Source organism: Ostrinia nubilalis, chromosome 14 (assembly GCF_963855985.1).
Source record: "Ostrinia nubilalis chromosome 14, ilOstNubi1.1, whole genome shotgun sequence".
Lineage (NCBI taxonomy): Eukaryota > Metazoa > Arthropoda > Insecta > Lepidoptera > Crambidae > Ostrinia > Ostrinia nubilalis.
This window is the reverse complement of record NC_087101.1, coordinates 7,584,130-7,602,346: the sequence shown is the minus strand read 5'-3', so window position 1 is coordinate 7,602,346 and position 18,217 is coordinate 7,584,130. Positions and strand designations below refer to the sequence as shown.

Sequence of the window (18,217 nt, the reverse complement as noted above, 5' to 3'; positions counted from 1 at the left end):
GTGGGACTTCCACCTACAAAGTGGACCGACGACATCGTAAAGGTAGCAGGGAAGCGCTGGACGCAGGCCGCTTTCAATCGATCAATCAACATGGAAAGCATTGGGGGAGGCCTATGTTCAGCAGTGGACGTCCTATGGCTGAAATGGTGGTGGTGGTGGTGGTACATATACTGAAAATGTATCATTAGAAATCAACCACGGGGGCTAAGGAGATAAAAGGAGGGTTGGAAGGTTATATTATGAAAGTCCTATGTGTTTAAAGTAAGAGAGTTGAAATTTAAAATGTATGCGCTATAGATGCTAAGAGCGGATTTTACGAAACTCCACCCCTAATGGAGTAAAACGAGGTCCACGCGTACGAAGTCGCGGGCGGCCGCTAGTTAATAATATACAGATATTATTTTATTTGTACCTATATTTTGCATCAATGAAAGAAAAGAATGAATGAATGATAAATCGACAATAAATTAGAAGAATCTAAATCCCTAAGATAATTTGCGGTCATATGGTAGCGTAACAAGGTAAGATTAGCTCCATAAATCATTTAAAGATAAAAATCTAAATAAGGCTGCTCATAAATTAAAATTATTGTTAATCATAGTTAATGCTACTGAAAGCTAGAGTACTTGTTTAATGTTTATCAACTAACACCTAAAAATAGCTGCAAAACAATACATCACCTTTCTCGTTGTTTTACTATATCAAGTATGTACGTACAGTCACGGAATGAAAAGGTTCGTCAGTTTTCAAATTGATTCCTTCAACGAATCACGAGCACATTTACCTTTTGAAACTATGTTACAGAATAATCTCGAGTTAGAGAAAATAATCTTTAACTGTTCGTCAGTAAAGTTCAAAATTATTCAGATCAATGTTGTTTGACGATTTAACTTGTCAAGAAGATTATTATGATTGATAAACTAACACCTTCTTGTTGGTTCAACCTGCCATTAACTATTAAATAAAAAAAACTACATTTTGTAACATTGCACTGATGGGATAGAAAAATAAACAAGCAATACCTTATTCGTTAGCAAACGTCATATTTATTTAAATGTTAGCAGCATTGTTTCTTGCACGGTTATGTTGGCAGGTTTGACTCTTACAGTACCTAGTGCAAGCGAAAACCGACACTAAGGTGACGAACCTTTTCATTCCGCGACTGTACAAGGTACAAAGGATCTCAGGGAAAAAATTGCTATTCATTAAAGCAATAAATAAGTAACACTGCAATGTTCAACTTAATTTTTTATTGGTATAGTCAGTATAGTTATTATGACTATTTTGTCATCACTTAAGAATTAAGATGTTGTTCATAGGTGCTGGTTGATGAACGGCATGAAGTAGGTGACACGCGCGTACGCAGCAGGGAAGTTCACCTGGCAGCCTAGGGCAATACCGAAGGAGGTCACACCAATCTGGAAAGATCACATCGAAATATAAATGAGGATTCTCTAAAGATTTCACATCTGACGTCACGGTGATCCGCTTACGAACAATTCTAAAGTGGAAAGAAAATATATCAAAGAGATCTTACCAGGACATTCCTGTTGCCCCTGGTAATGTAAAGAGGGCCGCCAGAGTCACCACTGCAGGTGCCGACGCCGCCGATGCCGCTGGTGCAGATGTTGCTGTCTTGCAGTATTAGCGGGAAGCCGAATCTGCACACGCTGTTGCTGAGAACGTTCAACCTGACTTGGCTCAGAAACTGGTTGGAGCTGATGGAACCGCCTGGAAATTACATTGTATTTAACTATTTCCAAGACTTCTATTCTACAATGCAGGTTGACGCCAAATTACAGATTACCGTTCGTTATGTAAGAGTTGATGGTGCAAGTCAAATATCGCATAATGGCGAGTAAGTAGGTGTACACTTGGTCCATTGTTCTGCCGCATGGTTTGCATTAAATTAAGCAATGTTGTAAATAAAAAACTATCAAAACGGAAATTGAACAGCATTTCTGAAGTCAACGTTACTTAATTTGACAAAATTTTAATAGCGTCATCAAGTGTCAACACTGCCATCAGTGGCGGCGTAGCATGGGATGGCACCCGAGGCGATCACCCCTTTTATTTTGGAGTATTTACCGTCAACGGTGAGCCCGAAGCCTGAAGCAATAGCGGATGCACCAGCGAAGTCCTCCTGTAGCTCAGCGCCCTGGGGCAGGGACACGGGGGCGATGGTGTCTGAAAGAATAATATGTAATTGAAGAGTTTGTGGTGACGGTTGATTTTATTTCTTTGAAAATTAGTAGGATAATAAAATATGGTTTCTACATTAATTTATCTTAATATAAATTATTTATACAACTCGTTGTGAAAGTTATTTAAAGTTGTCTAAAGACATGAAAACATTTGAAAACGATATAGAGTTTTTTGGAGAAATTACTAGCAAGATATCCATCAGTAGCCAGAAGAGCTCAAATATCAGATAAAACAATAAACTTGGTTTTGCATTGCATCTTTGAGAATTTTTTCACTGCTTTTAAAATTACCTATCAGACACTAATTTTAAAACAGTATTTTTATCAACAACATAATCTGTACTTACTTCAATGATAAGAAACTACTCGTATCTATAGCTTATCTTACTATGTGACACCTGTGCGTGCACCCATAGAAGCATTTATAAATGCATGACATTCATAGGTCACAAGTATTTCGTATGAATATTTTTATGCTTCCATTATGTAATCATAATAACTAATTTTACTCTTAATTTAAAAGTCTATCGTTGTTGAATTCGAACTATGATTTTCCACCCGGAGGAAGTAAGCACTTTATTGGATTAGAACCTAGGACTTTCAGGTGCGTGTTCTAGTGGTCATAGAAATGAGTGTGTGTGTGCGTGACATGTTCTAGTGGTCATAGAAATGACCACTAGAACACGTCGAATAGTAAAACACTTACTGCTGAACGAAACGCTGGTAGGCAGGTAGATCACACCGATGTCGTTACGGACTAACAGAGGGAACCAGCTGGGGTGGTTGATGAAGACGCTGGTGAACTGCCTGTTGCCACCGGTGAAGAGGGTCACGGAGCCGAGGACGATCTCAACCCTCCAGGCCTGGTGCTGACCGTCAGACCAGCAGTGGGCGGCGGAGACCAAGCGGTCCGCGCTGATTAGGACAGCACCGCACACGGCTCTGCCTTCGAAACCGATGATGTTAATAAGCATACCAGCCTACAAAAAGAAAAATTATGATTTACGTTAGTTGGACATTAAAATACTTACCTACCTAAATTATTACTTATTCTGTGCCTAAATGTAATTTAAGTCTTGGTCATAAGTAAACGTAGATAGTAACGACGAGTTAAATCAGTTTTATCACTTCATTACGGTTTCTGATTACTTATTGATTAAGAATGTAATACCTAATCTCCTGAAATCTTTCTAGACTAAACTTTAAAATCTATACTTATAATAAATCTGTAGAGAGGTCAATTCTGTACATGAAATATATTTTCAAAATAACTATCAGGGGGTGATTAGTGATCGATACTGATGCCAAAAATGCAATCAGTAAAATTTTTGTCTGTCTGTCTGTCTGTCTGTCTGTCCGTCTGTATGTTCCTTATAGAAACAAAAACTACTCGACGGATTTTAACGAAACTTGGTACAATTATTCTTCATACTCCTGGGCAGGTTATAGTATACTTAGGAATTCCCACGGGAACAGGAATTAGCGGGAAAATCCTTTTGTATGAAAAATCTAAACCGCTTAAGTTAGACGCTTGAAATTTGGCATGTAGGTACCTTAGTAAACTTAAAGCTTAGTTACAACAAGTAATTCCCGAAATTCCCACGGGAACGGGAATTAGCGGGAAAATCCTTTTGTATGAAAAATCTAAACCGCTTAATTTAGACGCTTGAAATTTGGCATGCAGGTACCTTAGTAAACTTAAAGCTTAGTTACAACAGGATATTGCAAAATTGCCACTCAATCCACATGCACATGGGTAAAACGGGATCCACGCGTACGTAGTCGCGGGCGGCCGCTAGTATGAAATAAAGTCCTATAATTTTTTTTGTTGGTCAAGATTAAAGAAATACACAAAAAGGCTGGATTGCACCATTTTACTTTAACTTTGACAAACGTCAAAAATCCGTCAAACTCCATACAAAAAATACCGGTTATCGTCAAAGTTACGGTCAAAGTTAGGTGGTGCAACTCAGCCTAAGTAGGTATTGGCTTTTCTTTTTCTCTTTAATTTATCTGTTCGATTTTTTGTGAAGGTACCTACGTTAAGTATTTTAAGTACCTACGCGTTTTTTCTTAAGTGCATTAGTTTTTGGAGTTAATTTCTATAGTTACCTGGAAGGGGACTTGTCCCAAGCTAGCGGGCACGCCTCCGACGATCCTCTGCTGCTGCAAGTACTGCTCCTCCCTCACGCGGATCTTCTCAGCCTCGGCGATGGAGTTCTTCAGGTATCCAAAGGCAGTATAGTTGTCGGGGACAACTTTGCCATGGGCCAAGGAGGCCACTGCCAAAAGGACGACCAGGAACTTCATAATGACGGAGAGCAATTGCAGTGCAATACCAATGACATTAGCTTATTTATAAGGTTGATGTAGACGATAGTGCCAGATTAATTACACTAATGATGATATGGATTTGATTGATTTACTTGGATTTTAGAATACCTACGTCAAATATTATTTAAAACTTTTACAAAATAATCAAAGTGAATAAGTGCAACTGATAAAGTTGCCACGATAAATTACTTGATTAAATCAACAAATTAGTAAATCTTACCATTCTATCCCGAATGTGAGAAGAGATGGTAAATCGCAAATACTGTATATTTCATATCATATTCAGAGCATTTACTTCAGACCAGCTGCCGTGCAGCAATTTAAAGAAAGTAAGAAAGAAAGTTTTTGTTTATTTAGTCCAAATATCTATTTAGATACAAAAGTCAACCATAATCGGTTTAGGTAGGTATGCGATGGAAACTAGCTAGACCTGGCTTGGGTACTACTGATTCACTTGGGTATTTCGAGCCAAACAAATATTGAATAAATGCAGTAATTTAGACGACAATTTTGGACGCTACTTTAGGTAGGTACTTATAGTAGGTAAAGAGTTCCTTCATCGTCAAAGTGATATTACGTATTATAAGTAGGTACGTACCTATACATTATTATCAGTTAAATTCAGGAATTACCTGCAGTTGGTTTTTTTGCTCTACCTAATTTTCAACACGTGTAATATTTTTACCTAATGTTCCACAAATAAACGATTTTGAAAAAAAAGAGCTAAAAATCTGAATAAGGCTGCTCCCAAATTAAACTTATTACTAAAATTGCTCTATCAACTAACGCCTAAAACAGCTGTAAAACATTCGTTGATATATCGATAAAATGTGTAATAAATATGTAATATTGAGTAAGTATTGTCCTTTTCATTAAAATTCGACAAAAACTTTATTAAAAGTAGTTTAAGGTACATACAACTACGTAACGCCATACATTATACATTTGTACACGTCAAAACTAATGAAACCCCTATTTTTGCATTACCTGCTTTGCTATTAATGAACGCAATAAATAAATTAATAATACTGCAATGTTGAACTTTGATTTTTATTTGTAAATCACTGACTGTAGTTAGGTTATAATTATTTGGTGTTATTTTGTCATCACTTAAGATGTTGTTTACAGGTGCTCGTTGAAGAACGGCACGAAGGAGGTGACACGCGCGTACGCAGCGGGGAAGTTCACCTGGCAGCCCAGGGCAAGACCGAAGGAGGTCACACCAATCTAAAAAAAACACATTGAAAAAAGTTAAATAACATCGTAGTGATTAACGAATCACCTCTACGCTACGCCACCGTGGACAATGACGCGAAAGCTAAATCGAAATAGACTCGATTGTTACACAACCCGTCCAGTCAGCCAGTGGGTTCACCACAATAGTCCAGCGATGGGATTCGAACTAACTCGACGGCAGCTCCACCGTTGGGCTTGTCTTAATTATTTATACCGATGGTGAACTCTAACCAAAATAAAAAGTAGAAAATACAGGGTGTTAGGTAAATGGGTATTATGAGCCGACACTAGCCCATGTTAACATGGGCATATTAAATGGTATGGTGAAGTCAGAAATCGGATATCATCATTTTAATTGTTTTAATTTTCATACAAAATAAATTTTGTAAAATCAGATTTGTGTTTACCTAACACCCTGTATATCAAAGAGTTCTTACCAGGACATTCCTGTTGCCCCTGGTGATGTAGAGAGGGCCGCCAGAGTCACCACTGCAGGTGCCGACGCCGCCGATGCCGCTGGTGCAGATGTTGCTGTCTTGCAGGATCAGCGGGAAGCCGAATCTGCACACGCTGTTGCTGAGAACGTTCAGTCTGACTTGGCTCAGGAACTGGTTGGAGCTGATTGAACCACCTAGAAATAGAATAAGGTAGGTATTTTGATAAGTGATAACTTCAAAGGTCAAATTGCATTATGTTTTACATCGTGTTGTCGTTAGTAGGTACACACAGCCACACTGTTAACTATCCATTCCCGTTTGTGCTCCCGCTCTCATCAAATGGTAATTATTTGCGATAGAATGAGACGACATGACCGGCAATGGGTAGTTAACACTGTTGCCGATAGTACATTCGTTCGTATAAAACAGCATAACAAAATTGGTCTGTGATTTGAGAGTGCATTAAAGTAAATATTGTTACTAAAAACATTTGCGATTCTGATGTTTAAGTAATGTTTCTTGGTAAGGCCTTGGAAGGTTTAAATTGCGGAGAAATCTTTACTTCAGTAACTGTCTAATACCACAGAATAATAATAAGTACTCTAATACTGCGAACTGAAGAGCAAACATCTTCATTTATTGGTATGAAGACGTGAGCGAAATTAACTCAACCATAAATAATTTTGTATTACTTACCGTCAACGGTGAGTCCGAAGCCCGAAGCAATGGCGGATTCGCCAGCGAAGGTCTCCTCCAGCTCAGCGCCCTGGGGCAGGGACACGGGGGCGATGGTGCCTGAAAGAAGGATTGTAGAATTTTAAGAATAGTGGTAACCGGAGATTTTTTTGCTTCAGTTTGGTTTGCTGGTTGCACAGTTTTTCAGTTTGGAAGTATTAATTGTCTAGCAGTAATTTTAAAACAGATTATCAACAGCACAATCGATGACATGAGCGTTATTCTATAGGTTATCTTTCATAGGTCAATATTTTTTGTATGATATATTATTTAGTATAGGCATATATATTGACAATAGTTAGGTATGTAACACAATCTAATCTTATTCCAAGCGATAGGCTGTTGTTTGCCGAAAAGGATTTTCCACCCACTTTATTGGAATAGAACTAACTCTATAACTAACATAACACGAAAATAGTAAAACACTTACTGCTGAAGGTAACGCTGGTAGGCAGGTAGATCACACCGACGTCATTACGGACCAACAGAGGGAACCAGCTGGGGTGGTTGATGAAGACGCTGGTGAATTGCCTGTTGCCGCCGGTGAAGAGGGTCACCGAGCCGAGGATGACCTCGACCCTCCAGACCTGGTTCTGACCGTCAGCCCAGCAGTGGGCGGCGGAGATCACGCGGTTCGCACTGATTAGAGAGCCGCCGCACACGCCTCTGCCTTCGAAACCGATGACGTCGAGGAGCAGACCAGCCTGTAAAAAAAAGTGTAAAAGGGTGAGTTCTATGTCCAGTCTAGCTGTGAGCTATGACGGGGATGGCATTTGGGTTATTTTATTAGGGCACTGTCTTCGCTTCATTTAGATGAGAATCTCAAATTCCTTTTTTTGATTTTATATTGATATTTATTTACGTTTGATATCAGAATACGCCTTTTAATAGGGTTGCCAACCATTCTACATTATTTTTACATTACGTTCTTGTCTCGAAACTTTTCTTGAATTTTTGTAGACTAATTTTAAAATATTTTTTAAGCATTGTTATTGTAATTCTTTTGGTAAAAATAAATGAAATAATATATGTTGGTTTTTTCTCTCTTTTGTTTTGTAAAAAACGCTACCTGCGCCACGTAGGTATATTACGCATGTGATTTGTAACGAAGTGTACCTACTTAGATATTTTGGGTACGCGTTTTTTATTAGAGTAGGTCCTTAAATGAATTTAATTATCCCATAATTACCTGGAAGGGGACTTGTCCCAAGCCAGCGGGCACACCTCCGACAATTCTCTGTTGCTGTAAGTACTGCTCCTCCCTCACGCGGATCTTCTCAGCCTCGGCGATGGAGTTCTTCAGGTATCCAAAGGCAGTATGGTTGTCGGGGACAACCACTTTGCCATGGGCCAAGGAGGCCACTGCCAAAAGGACGACCAGGAACTTCATAATGACGGACAGCAACTGCGGTGCGTAAACCAAAGACGTTAGCTTATTTATAAGATTCGTGTAGAAGATAGTACGCACTACTATTATCAGACGATTATTACACTAATTATGATATGAATTTGATCAATTTACTTGGATTTTACGATAGTACAGGGTGGTCCAAAAGTGACGTCAATTTTTTTTCGTTTTTTTACCATCATATTTTGAAAATACCTCATGAAGAAAGGTTCTTTTTCTCCAACATGATCGTCTTAAATCACTCTTTCGTTGATCAACTGCTATTAAATAAATGTGATTTATTTTAAGTTGTAGCTCTGGCAGAAAATTCTCAAATGCACACTTACAAAATCATAACTGCAGGTGCGTGGAATGTAAAAAAAATCGCCATCACTTTATGAACCACCCATACGTACGCCAAGAAATTACGACGGGGTTTTACAAAGTAATTAAAGGTCCATTGTGCAAGCGATAACGAATAAAAATATATTAGAATTAAGTTTTCTCGTTCGTAATTAAATTGACAAGTTAGTGTAAGTCTTACCATTATCCCGAATACCCAAATACCTACCTAGGTATCGCATATTTATTAATATTCAAACCTTTTACTTTAGACCAGATGCTGTGCAGCAATTTAGATACAAAAGCCAACCATAATCGGTTTACCTATGCGATGGAAGCTTGGGCTGTTTCACTGAGGTATTTCGAGCCTAACAAATATTGCAGAATGCAGTATAAAGATAATTTTGGACACTAATTCGTCTTACTCAATCTCATTTTATTTTTTTAACTTACAGTCGACAACTCATGAGACTACAAGTTAGGAACAAGCGTTACCTACTCGTAATCTTAAACAAACAAACAAAATTGCCTAAAAATGTTGAATGTTGACATGTTTTTGTTGATTGTGTAGAGCAAAACACACACTGGATACCCGGCTTAACATCTACTTACATGTTATGCTTGGCATAGCGTTATTTTGCTATACATATTTTATGATTATGCATTTTATGATAATGTTGGTAAAATTGAGGTTTTTTCCTTGTTATTGTTGGCTATTTTTTGCTAAGATTAAATCAAACTTTGTCTAGTGATTAATTAATTTATTGACGTAGTAGATAAGATAGTGTGCGAATTAGAAATTCCGATGTATAGTTAGCACTCAGCATGATTTCAAGAAAAGGGCCTGAATGGAAAACACATTTTTCACATATAATATTGTTAATCTTAACATTGTAGGTATTTGGAAGTGATTAAACTCAACTAAAATAGAAGACACGGGTCTTAACGTGAGTACAGAATTCAACTCATTATTGAACGTCGCGTTAAGACCCGTGTCTATCTATTTTAGTTGAAATGGAACGCGAAAGTTTAAAATCTTATAGTGATTAAGCTCATCTAAATAAAAATTTTTGCAATCGGATAATTGAATATTTTGGTATTGTGGTATAGTGGAACAATACACCTACGAGTACAGTGGAAAATCTCATATTTTTCATAAATAATAGTTTGTTACTATAAAAAACTTATTCAGGAAAACTAGACAGGAATATTCAAAAGTAGATTTGCAACGACAAAAGGCAGATTTACTTAGTACATTTATTGTATATTTAGGGGTAGGTACCCCAAGATTAAATAGGTACATAGGTATGTACCTATTTAATGTTTTCCTTGTGAATAATGAAATCAGAATCATTCAGAATAATAGTAAATTAAAAAACATGCATTAACTTAATCGCAATTTATTGCTTTGTTTTAGCCGTATCAGTTTGCAACTTGCATTTCAAATTCCATCTCCATAACATATTTCGTTGGATTCGTTTAGAGGTTCTGGTTGAAGAAGTCGATGTATGACGTGACTCTGGCGTAGGCAGCGGGGAAGTTGGCCTGGCAACCAAAGGCGCTTCCGAAGGAGGTCACACCGATCTGCAAGGACAAAAAAAATCAAGTTGAGTACAGTGCCGGATTAGCCACGTAGCAAGAGTAGCAAATGCTACGGGCCCCGCGAATTTGGGGGCCCCGCGCTCCAAAGCCTGTCTGACCGAAATAAAAAAAGATTAATTTAGATAGGAGCGTAAAATATCTTGCATTAGGCTATGCTTTACTTTCACTTGAAAATCTAAAACTCGATTTCATCACGTTAAATCATAAAAATAAGTAGGTAGGTATTTTACGAACTTTTTAACGTGAATGTTCTCTAATAGGCCAGTAGAATTAAACACAAAAATGAATTAAGTCTGAAACAATTCCTACTAAAGATTTTAGTGCTTTAATGGCTTCATTAGTTACCCATAAAGACTCTCCTAGGTTTTTGACTTCGACGGAGTTGTGCTTAAGTGGTGGGGGCCCCCGAAAGGGGCGCTTTTTCGGTTTTCCGATTATACCGCGTAAAGGACTTACCCTATCGAAAAGTGGTCTTCCTGACCGTTGAAGGGCATTTAATCCTGCATTAAATAAGACCAAATATATATGTTTTGAACAAACCGTTCTCGTGCAAATGTTCGGCAAAGTAGAAAATATGTGTATAACCCTCTCCACGTCCAATGGCGCTACCCGCAGGCTTCCAAGTCTTGAAAAGGAGCGCCTCAACCAGTGTAACCCTATCAAGGCTTACAAGTTACGACTTTTCCTACTTTGCCGAACATTTGCACGAAAACGGTGTGTCCAAAATGTATGAATTTGGTCTTATTTAATGCAGGATTAAATGCAGGATTAAGTCCGATATAACCGGAAAACATAAATAAAAAGCGCCCCTTTCGGGGGCCCCCCACCACTTAAGCACAACTCCGTCGAAGTCGAAAACCTAGGAGAGTCTTAATGGGCAACCAATGAAGCCATTAAAGCGATAAAATCTTTTGTAGGACTTATTTCCGATTTAAAATGTAATTCTCCTGGCCTATAATGTTTAATTATAATCGATATAATACAGTGTGAGTCACGTTAAAGTGTACACATGAAAATTGATGAAACTAGACCTATTTTTATCGAAAAAAAGAGGTCAAAAAAATTTTGAGATTTTTTTTAAATTTTTTATACATAATTTTTTTTTCTTCCAATTACTTGTTGTAAAGAAAACGTAATAACTTTTAAACTAAGCGGTATATCCTGATAAAATAAAAACAGTAATAATGCTAAATAACAGGCAATACTAAAAAAATACATAAAATATACAAAAAATGCCAACAAATAATAAAAAATGAGACTTTGAAAAAAATCTGCTTTTAAATTCGTGTTTTTTTGGTTATTTGATAAATTTCTCCAAAAATGCCCATATAACAGGTAGTTTTTATTACTTTGTATTATTCTCTATCGTATTATCTTTGTAAAACCAAAAATCGCATGTCTCTATCCTTATCACAACATTTGCTATGATCGTTTGAACAAAGGCCTGCCACAACATTATTCTCCGCTACAGGTAGAGACAATTTTATTTTAACTAAAATGCTTATTTTATTCGAAAACTTTTGTTTTTATTTGAAATCTAACTTGTCTTTATCAAAATTACAAATCTAGAGCCATTTTCAGTTTCGTTGTTAACGAAGCGTTGAATGGCGCGCCCGGAGAGGCTTAGTTCAAAGGGTCATTGCAAACGTTGTGATAGGGATAGAGACATGTGATTTTTGGTTTTACGAAGGTAATACGATAGAGAATAATACAAAGTAATAAAATCCACCGGTTATAGGGGCATTTTTTGGAGAAATTTATCAAATAACCAAAAAAACACGAATTTAAAAGCAGATTTTTTTCAAAAAGTGTCATTTTTTATTATTTGTTGGCATTTTTTGTGTATTTTTTGTATTTTTTTTAGTATCGCCTGTTATTTAGCATTATTACTGTTTTTATTTTCCAGGATATACCGCTTAGTTTAAAAGTTATTACGTTTTCTTTACAACAAGTAACTGGAAGAAAAAAAATTATATAAAAAATTAAAAAAAAAACAAAAAATTTTTGACCTCTTTTTTGTCGATAAAAATAGGTCTAGTTTCATCAATTTTCATATGTACACTTTAACGTGACACACTGTATGTATTTAGACTAGCATCTATAGATACCACATTTCTACCCTTCAAGCGGTCAGATTTTTTTTTTTCAATAGGTATACATTTATTTTTGAGTTTACGTAGGTAGCCGAGATTATACTTTTTTAATCGATTTTAATATAATATCGATTTTTTCAATATTTCGAGAAAACAGGCGAACTATTTAAAATTTATTAATTCAGTCACGATCCAATCTACTATAGTTGGTTAATTTGTTATAAAATATAGATTCATTTTATGAGTGAATATAGCTAACCTTTTTAATCGATTATTATCATATCGATCATGTTTCGAGATTATTGAAAGCTAATGACGGTATATTAAGAGCAAGGTGTTTTAGAGTCGCAAGTAAAAAAGCGGATAATTAAAAAATGAGGTTTACTATTATTTAACAAAAAACGTATGACAAAAGATCATTTTACAAACAACGTTTGAAAAACTAATCATTTTAAAAAACTTTTAATAAATAATTCTTTAGAATCGTGTTTTCCAAACTTAGAAATTGCCTTGCGCATTTACATGTCTCTCATGATCACTAACTGCAGTGGCGAACGTTCTTTTTCAACATTAAAACGTATTAAAAATGAATTAAGGTACACGATGGGACAAGAACGTCTTAATCATCTTACTTTGTTGAATATAGAGCATGATTTGCTTAAAGAAGTTGATATTGAAAGTGTTATCTCTAAATTTTCCCACATTAAATCAAGAAAAGTTCATTTGTAACAGTTTTGTTTCATTTAATACCCTAAACTTGAGAACCTAAAGCAAACCAAGGGCCCCTTGATAGAAATTTGCTACAGGCCCCGCGCTGGCTTAATCCGGCACTGGTTGAGTATAGTCAAAAGAAAATTATTTTTTAAGTGGGTGAACCATAATCCAAACAGGGTTTTTATTTGCTTCCATTGCGTTGTGATGCCAAACTTAATTTAAATGTCTAGACCTGACATACGGCTATTGTGTTGCATTTTGCTATTAAAAAGTTTAAAAATACATGGAAGTCAAAAAAGTACTAATTACACCACTCCAATTAAGACAAAAAACAGCAATTACAGTGAGATTTAAAAGATAGGACTATAAACAATGGTTCTTGTAATCCATTATGAGACTAACCTATCCTTTTACAACTGAAGGTTCGTATACTTTTAATACAAGATCGGAAATAAGGCGCAAGATTAATGAAACTTTCTCACCAAGAGAGGCCGGTTCTCCCTGTTGATGACGAGAGGGCCGCCGGAGTCGCCCTGGCAAGTGCCGACGCCATTGACGCCTCCGATGCCGCTGGTGCAGATGTTGGTGTCGTGCAGGACCAAGGGGAACAGGAGGCGGCACACGGAGTTGGTGATCACTCTCAGGGTCACGTGGCTCAAGAACTGGTTTTGGCTGATGGAACCACCTGGAATATTGAATAATTAATGTAGGTACACAAAAAAAAGTAAGTCTGAGTTTGGTCTGAGTTATAGTAATAGTATTCTAACTAAAAATCTGGTCACGTAGGTAGTGATTGAGATCTGACATCGCAGTAATACTAATACGTAAAGTCTTCTATTCGAGTAGACTACTTTAGTATATACTTAGTATGATCATGAATGGTTGCATGATGTAGTCCATAATTATTATTATAATTAATTACCGTCAACAGTAAGTCCAAATCCAGAAGCGATGGCAGCGGAGCCAGCGAAGTTTTCTTCAATCTCGGCGCCAGACGGCAGGGCCACGGGGGAGATGGTGTCTGATGTACGAAAAATAATTTAGAATAAACTTTTTAGGTTACGATACCCTCGCCTGTTATCTCCCCATAGCATAGCAACATTAGTAAGAAAAACAGATATCAATTATGTTCTGAAAAATGCTATTTTATAACAAAAAAATTCAATCAAAGTTATCTCCTGTGAAATTGAAATGAGACTTACTGGAGAAGGCAACGCTGTTGGGCAAGTAAATGACAGCGACGTCATTGCGGACCAGTAGAGGGAACCAGCTGGGGTGGACGACGATTTCGCTGGTCAGCTGCCTGTTGCCGCCGGTGAAGAGGGTGACGGAGCCGAGCACGACGGTGAGCCTCCAGGCCTGGTTCTGGCCGTCGAACCAGCAGTGCGCAGCGGTGATCACGCGGTTCGCGCTGATTAGGGAACCGCCGCACACTCCGTTTCTACCCTCCAAACCGATGATGTCAATCAGGAGACCAGCCTGGAAGGAAATTTAATTATTGAATTTAAATTACTTTCACGAATTTTTGAACTGCGACATACTTATGGAAAATATTAAAGTAAAATTGAAAATGCCTACTGTAAAAGATATATCGCAAATTGCAACCTCATATAATAAAATATCGCGTGTCAAAGACTGATAGATCAAAGCTCACATGATGTACTAGTAATATCTATATAAATAAAAATGAATTGATGTTCGTTAGTCTGATCAAAACTCGAGAACGGCTGGGCCGATTGAGCTGATTTTGGTTTTAAAATGTTTGTCATAGTCCAGGGTAGGTCTAAACGGTGAGCAAATACGCGCGCGATATTGTTTTTTGGTGACATGACAAAATTTCACGCGGGCGAAGCCGCGGGCGGAAAGCTAGTCAGAAATAATTGTTGAACCTTTTTTAATTGGAAATAGGTAAATTAAATGTTATTCTTAAAGGAATTTTAGAAATAACAAACAATTCACTGATTTGTTTTAAGTTTGTTCCTAAAATACGGTCTTCTTAGGTTTACAATGCATACCTGGTACGGGTACTGTCCAAGGTTAGCGGGCAGGCCACCAACGATCCTCTGCTGGGCGAGGTAGGTCTCCTCCGAGGCTCGCAGCTTCTCAGCATGCGCCACAGAGTTGGCCAGGTACCCATAGGCGCTGGTCGAAGCCGCAGGGATCTCCTCCCCGTATGCGGCGGCGACTGCCAGAACAACAACCAATAATTTCATCATCTTCACCGGATCCAACTAATTAATTACCCAATCACGCATTATTTATACAGTTGTCCCTGCCGATAAAATTAAATGATTATGCTAAACTAACGATACGGAGTGATTGATTGATAGTTCATATCTTTAGTTTTGGTACAAATCAGTACGCATACATCAGTGCATGACTGGTAAATGTGTCTATTCATACATTTTTAAAATGTTTGGTGTTAACTATAAGGCATTACGAGCACGTGTAGGAAATTGCAAATGTTTCTGTTAACGTGTAGCATGTTACGTAACGTCTTCTGTCAATAATTTGTTGTTATACATAATCAGTCTTTAAACAATGTTAAAATATTCATCACAGATTTCGATTCGACGAATCAATTGCAGTAAGTTAACCTTCGATCCTGAAAAAAATATCTTTCAAATCACTAAAGCGTAAAACTATAACGCTACAAAGGCCCCTGAAATGATAACGCTACAAAAATATACAAACTTTTGTAAAATAGTATGAACCATTCCAAAACCATAAATAATGCACTTGTTCATGTGAGTAAAGTAACAATTTGTGTTCGGCGAAGGGATGACTTCCCGCATTGCGCCTCACAAACAAACAATGTCAGTTTCTACCGCGCAGGGGACTGTCACTCAAGCGGCCCGGAACAGCCCAATGATATTAGCCGCCCACTTTAAACTAACCTCCAAAGCACTTCTCCTCTGACCCCACTTGTACCTACAAAACACTCGGACAGGAGGACAGGGGGGCTCACGCAAAACTGGTTGCTCTTCAGTCTACAACAGCCAAACTCTTTAGTTATGCTGACATTGCATTCAGATTCAATTCACATAGTGAGCTTGTTGGATATCTTCCATTTTGCCATTCAGATTATTTTGGTAAACACATACCTGATTGGTGCTCAAAGTTGAGGTTCAGCTGGGGTTACAAGTTTTAAAATGTGAATAATCCTTCCAATAATACCAAAGATGTATAGAGATTTCCTTAAGTTTTGTTTCCACTGTGTCAGAATAGTTAAGAAATTGCCAGTTCGTAAGTGTACGGTGGACTTCTTACCCATTAATTCTCCGATGCATTAGCTTATTTAGCAGTATTTGGTTGTAAATAAGACAGAGTCATGTTAGTCTGGGGCCAGTAATGCTGCCGAGATTATTAGCAGAGCAGGTGGCGGCCCCGCGGGGAAATCTGCGAAGTAGCGCCACTAACGCGTTGTTCCCGGCAAAGAATGGCACACAGCTTGGTGTTGCTTGACTTAGCTGAAAAATATGCGAACAATAGTGATTAGTGGGAGAGCTGTAAATATTTTTAAAGTATCAGGTTGTAGGAAGTTGTTTATTAGGTATCTAGTGTGTTTTAAAGCAGCCGACCAGCATTTTAAAACGTTGTATCTTTACAATGCATCAATTTAAATCGTTTATTTTTAGACAGATCTTTGTAAGTATTTCAGAAACCGGTTTAAGTCGATTTCAAGATTTTCAAAGGACCCAACAAAACGCGCATCTTGATTACTTGTTTTCTACCAATTTTATGTGATTCTTTTTAATTTAATTATTTTAATATAGGTAATCAATTTGCTTTGTAAAGAGATATTGATGCTTTACTAATAGTTTGAAAGATTTGGGATTGTGTCTATTATTTCATTTTCATCATCATCAACATCATAGGGCATCCTTTTGTTTGTTGTCTAAACTTTTACTACGTAGGTAACCAAAATCGTATTGCGCTTGTGTTACTGTGTCTGCTTATCTCCCGATAGTAATTTTGAAGTAGCAGATACTGCATGTCAAGCTGTCCAATTAAGTCAATCACGGCGCACCGGCATGTCCGGCGGCCGGGCTTGTCATGTCGGCAACAATGGACTCTTGCTCTCGTGCTCGGATGCGGCCTGACATGACGCTCGATAACTGTTTAGGTAAATAACTAGACCTCGAAGGTGGATTCAGACCAAACGATCATAATCTGAACAACGAGTTGTAGTAGGTATTTGTAGTTTTTTCTAAAGCTCTATCAACAAACTAACGATTATGTCACCAATTTTCCGCATACTATAGCACTTCATAGCGTTTTAAAGGACTCTAATTAACGACACCCACCCTAATCTGTGGAAACCACTAAGTTGTAGGAACAAACTAAAGCCCTGAACCAAGATGGAACCACTAAGAATGTTGTCTCTGCGTAAACAAAATTACAAATTGAATCGTGTGAATAGTGGGGCGTGTTCCAAACAATCCAAACCACCTAAGTCCTAACTCTTTGTCAGTTGTATTTGTTATCAAGATTCGAAAGATTGCTTTAAATCAAGGACAATGACCAAAAGTGGTCCAAATGTCCACCACTAATGAGACCTATATTGGCTTATAGTCCATTAAATAGAGATTAACTTTCAGTATGGGACGAAAAAAAAATAAGCTGTCAGTAAAAAGTTATGACCGTATGAAAAATTGTAGTAGTTAACGCGCTAATCTCAGGAACTACTGGTCCGATTTGAAAAATTATTTTTGTCATGGATAGCCCATTTATCAAGGATGGTTTTAGGTTATATAACATCACCCTACAACCAATAGGGGCGGAGCAGCGACCACCCGACCATAATTCCAATATTGATGTCTTTCTTCTGAGCTTATTTTTTTTTCTTTTAGCGAGAATGTAACACGGCACACTAAGCGACATGAAATAACATGCATAGATAATCCAAAATGTGCGATGGATAGAATGATATAAAGAACATTTTTCGGATGAAAAGGTAAAAAACTTGACTTTTCATTCAGTCATAACTTTTTACCGACAGCATATTTTTGATTGCGGTTTGGTTATAATCAATCAGTATTTAGTAGACTATTTTACTACATAGGGCTCGTTAGTGGTGGACATTTGGACCACACTCCATACATTTTTGGTCATTGTCCTTTGCTCAATCGG

The 18,217-nt window shown here is 37.4% G+C and overlaps 3 protein-coding genes across 3 annotated transcripts; all 3 read right to left on the bottom strand.

Moving 5' to 3' along the window:
- Positions 1 to 1,235: 1,235 nt before the first annotated feature.
- On the bottom strand, positions 1,236 to 4,544 carry LOC135078065 (brachyurin-like). Its single transcript, XM_063972629.1, has 5 exons — positions 4,317 to 4,544; positions 2,911 to 3,184; positions 2,089 to 2,187; positions 1,538 to 1,731; positions 1,236 to 1,418 (listed from the first exon to the last, which is right to left on the bottom strand). The coding sequence occupies exons 1-5, from the start codon at positions 4,512 to 4,514 to the stop codon at positions 1,314 to 1,316; spliced, it is 870 nt and encodes a 289-aa protein (XP_063828699.1). The 5' UTR covers positions 4,515 to 4,544; the 3' UTR covers positions 1,236 to 1,313.
- Positions 4,545 to 5,574: 1,030 nt separating this feature from the next.
- On the bottom strand, positions 5,575 to 8,375 carry LOC135078064 (brachyurin-like). The gene is made up of 5 exons (XM_063972628.1): positions 8,136 to 8,375; positions 7,377 to 7,650; positions 6,908 to 7,006; positions 6,212 to 6,405; positions 5,575 to 5,765 (listed from the first exon to the last, which is right to left on the bottom strand). Exons 1-5 carry the CDS (start codon positions 8,334 to 8,336, stop codon positions 5,661 to 5,663), a joined length of 873 nt encoding a protein of 290 aa, XP_063828698.1. The 5' UTR covers positions 8,337 to 8,375; the 3' UTR covers positions 5,575 to 5,660.
- Positions 8,376 to 10,059: 1,684 nt separating this feature from the next.
- On the bottom strand, positions 10,060 to 15,331 carry LOC135078063 (brachyurin-like). Its single transcript, XM_063972627.1, has 5 exons — positions 15,100 to 15,331; positions 14,287 to 14,563; positions 14,007 to 14,105; positions 13,567 to 13,769; positions 10,060 to 10,259 (listed from the first exon to the last, which is right to left on the bottom strand). The coding sequence occupies exons 1-5, from the start codon at positions 15,298 to 15,300 to the stop codon at positions 10,155 to 10,157; spliced, it is 885 nt and encodes a 294-aa protein (XP_063828697.1). The 5' UTR covers positions 15,301 to 15,331; the 3' UTR covers positions 10,060 to 10,154.
- Positions 15,332 to 18,217: the final 2,886 nt, after the last annotated feature.